General features: G+C 54.1%; 1 protein-coding gene across 1 annotated transcript in view; it reads left to right on the forward strand.

The window, feature by feature from the left end:
- Positions 1 to 472: 472 nt before the first annotated feature.
- The window catches only part of IFT46 (intraflagellar transport 46), a gene marked incomplete at its 5' end in the record, with an annotated part of 2,272 nt that continues 2,041 nt past the window's right edge, over positions 473 to 703 (forward strand). Inside the window, 2 exons of the mRNA XM_009072403.1 lie at positions 473 to 547; positions 660 to 703. The exon at positions 660 to 703 is cut by the window's right edge and continues 15 nt beyond it. Of these exons, the coding sequence (XP_009070651.1) occupies positions 473 to 547; positions 660 to 703 (119 nt within the window). The remainder of the gene's footprint in view (positions 548 to 659) is intronic.

The raw sequence follows: 703 nt of genomic DNA on the forward strand, positions 1-703 counted from the left end.
GGGCATCGCGCGGGCAGCTTCTGCCTCTTGTCCCACGAGGGTTTCTTCACACGATGAACCAGCCCCGGGCCCTGTTTGCTGTGCCCAGGAGAGCTGGAATGCTCTGGGGTGTCAGCCTGGCAGGCAGGGGAGGCCCGGCAAAGGGAAGGACCATCTCAAACACATCACTCAGCTCCTGATCATCTTCTTCCTTCACCCCTGTAGGTGCTGTCCTGATCTCTGTCTTTGTGCACTTAGTCTTGTGTGTGGCTCAATAATCACAGCTGTCCACCACTCGGGAGCTTTTCTTGGCCAGCAGGTCCCAGGCAAACAGGGGCCAGTAGAGCTTCTCCTGAGCAAGGTGTTTTCCAGAGAGGACTTGCTGCCTAGTGGCTCAGCTGCCTCACGTGCTCCACCCCAGCTGGGGCTTAGTTTCTGCTGCACAGAAGCTACCACACCTTATTCTTTGCCCATGTGTGTCTTTTTTCTGTAGTGACTTCAATCCAGCAGATTTTGACTACCTGCAAGTGTCTTCTGACATCAAAGATGTCTTTGAGTACATCAAGAGGTGAGTGGGAGGGGGCAGGGTGTCAGCCCTCATGGCTCTCCTGTGTGCTAGTTAGTGAGGCACGCGTTGCAGGACAGTTCCTAGGCACTGACACTCATGGGTTTTTTTCCAGGTACACTCCCAAAATAACAGAGATTGAGCACAAGCTGCAGCTCT

This window comes from Acanthisitta chloris, unplaced genomic scaffold (assembly GCF_000695815.1).
Source record: "Acanthisitta chloris isolate BGI_N310 unplaced genomic scaffold, ASM69581v1 scaffold36133, whole genome shotgun sequence".
In the NCBI taxonomy this organism is placed as follows: Eukaryota; Metazoa; Chordata; class Aves; order Passeriformes; family Acanthisittidae; genus Acanthisitta; species Acanthisitta chloris.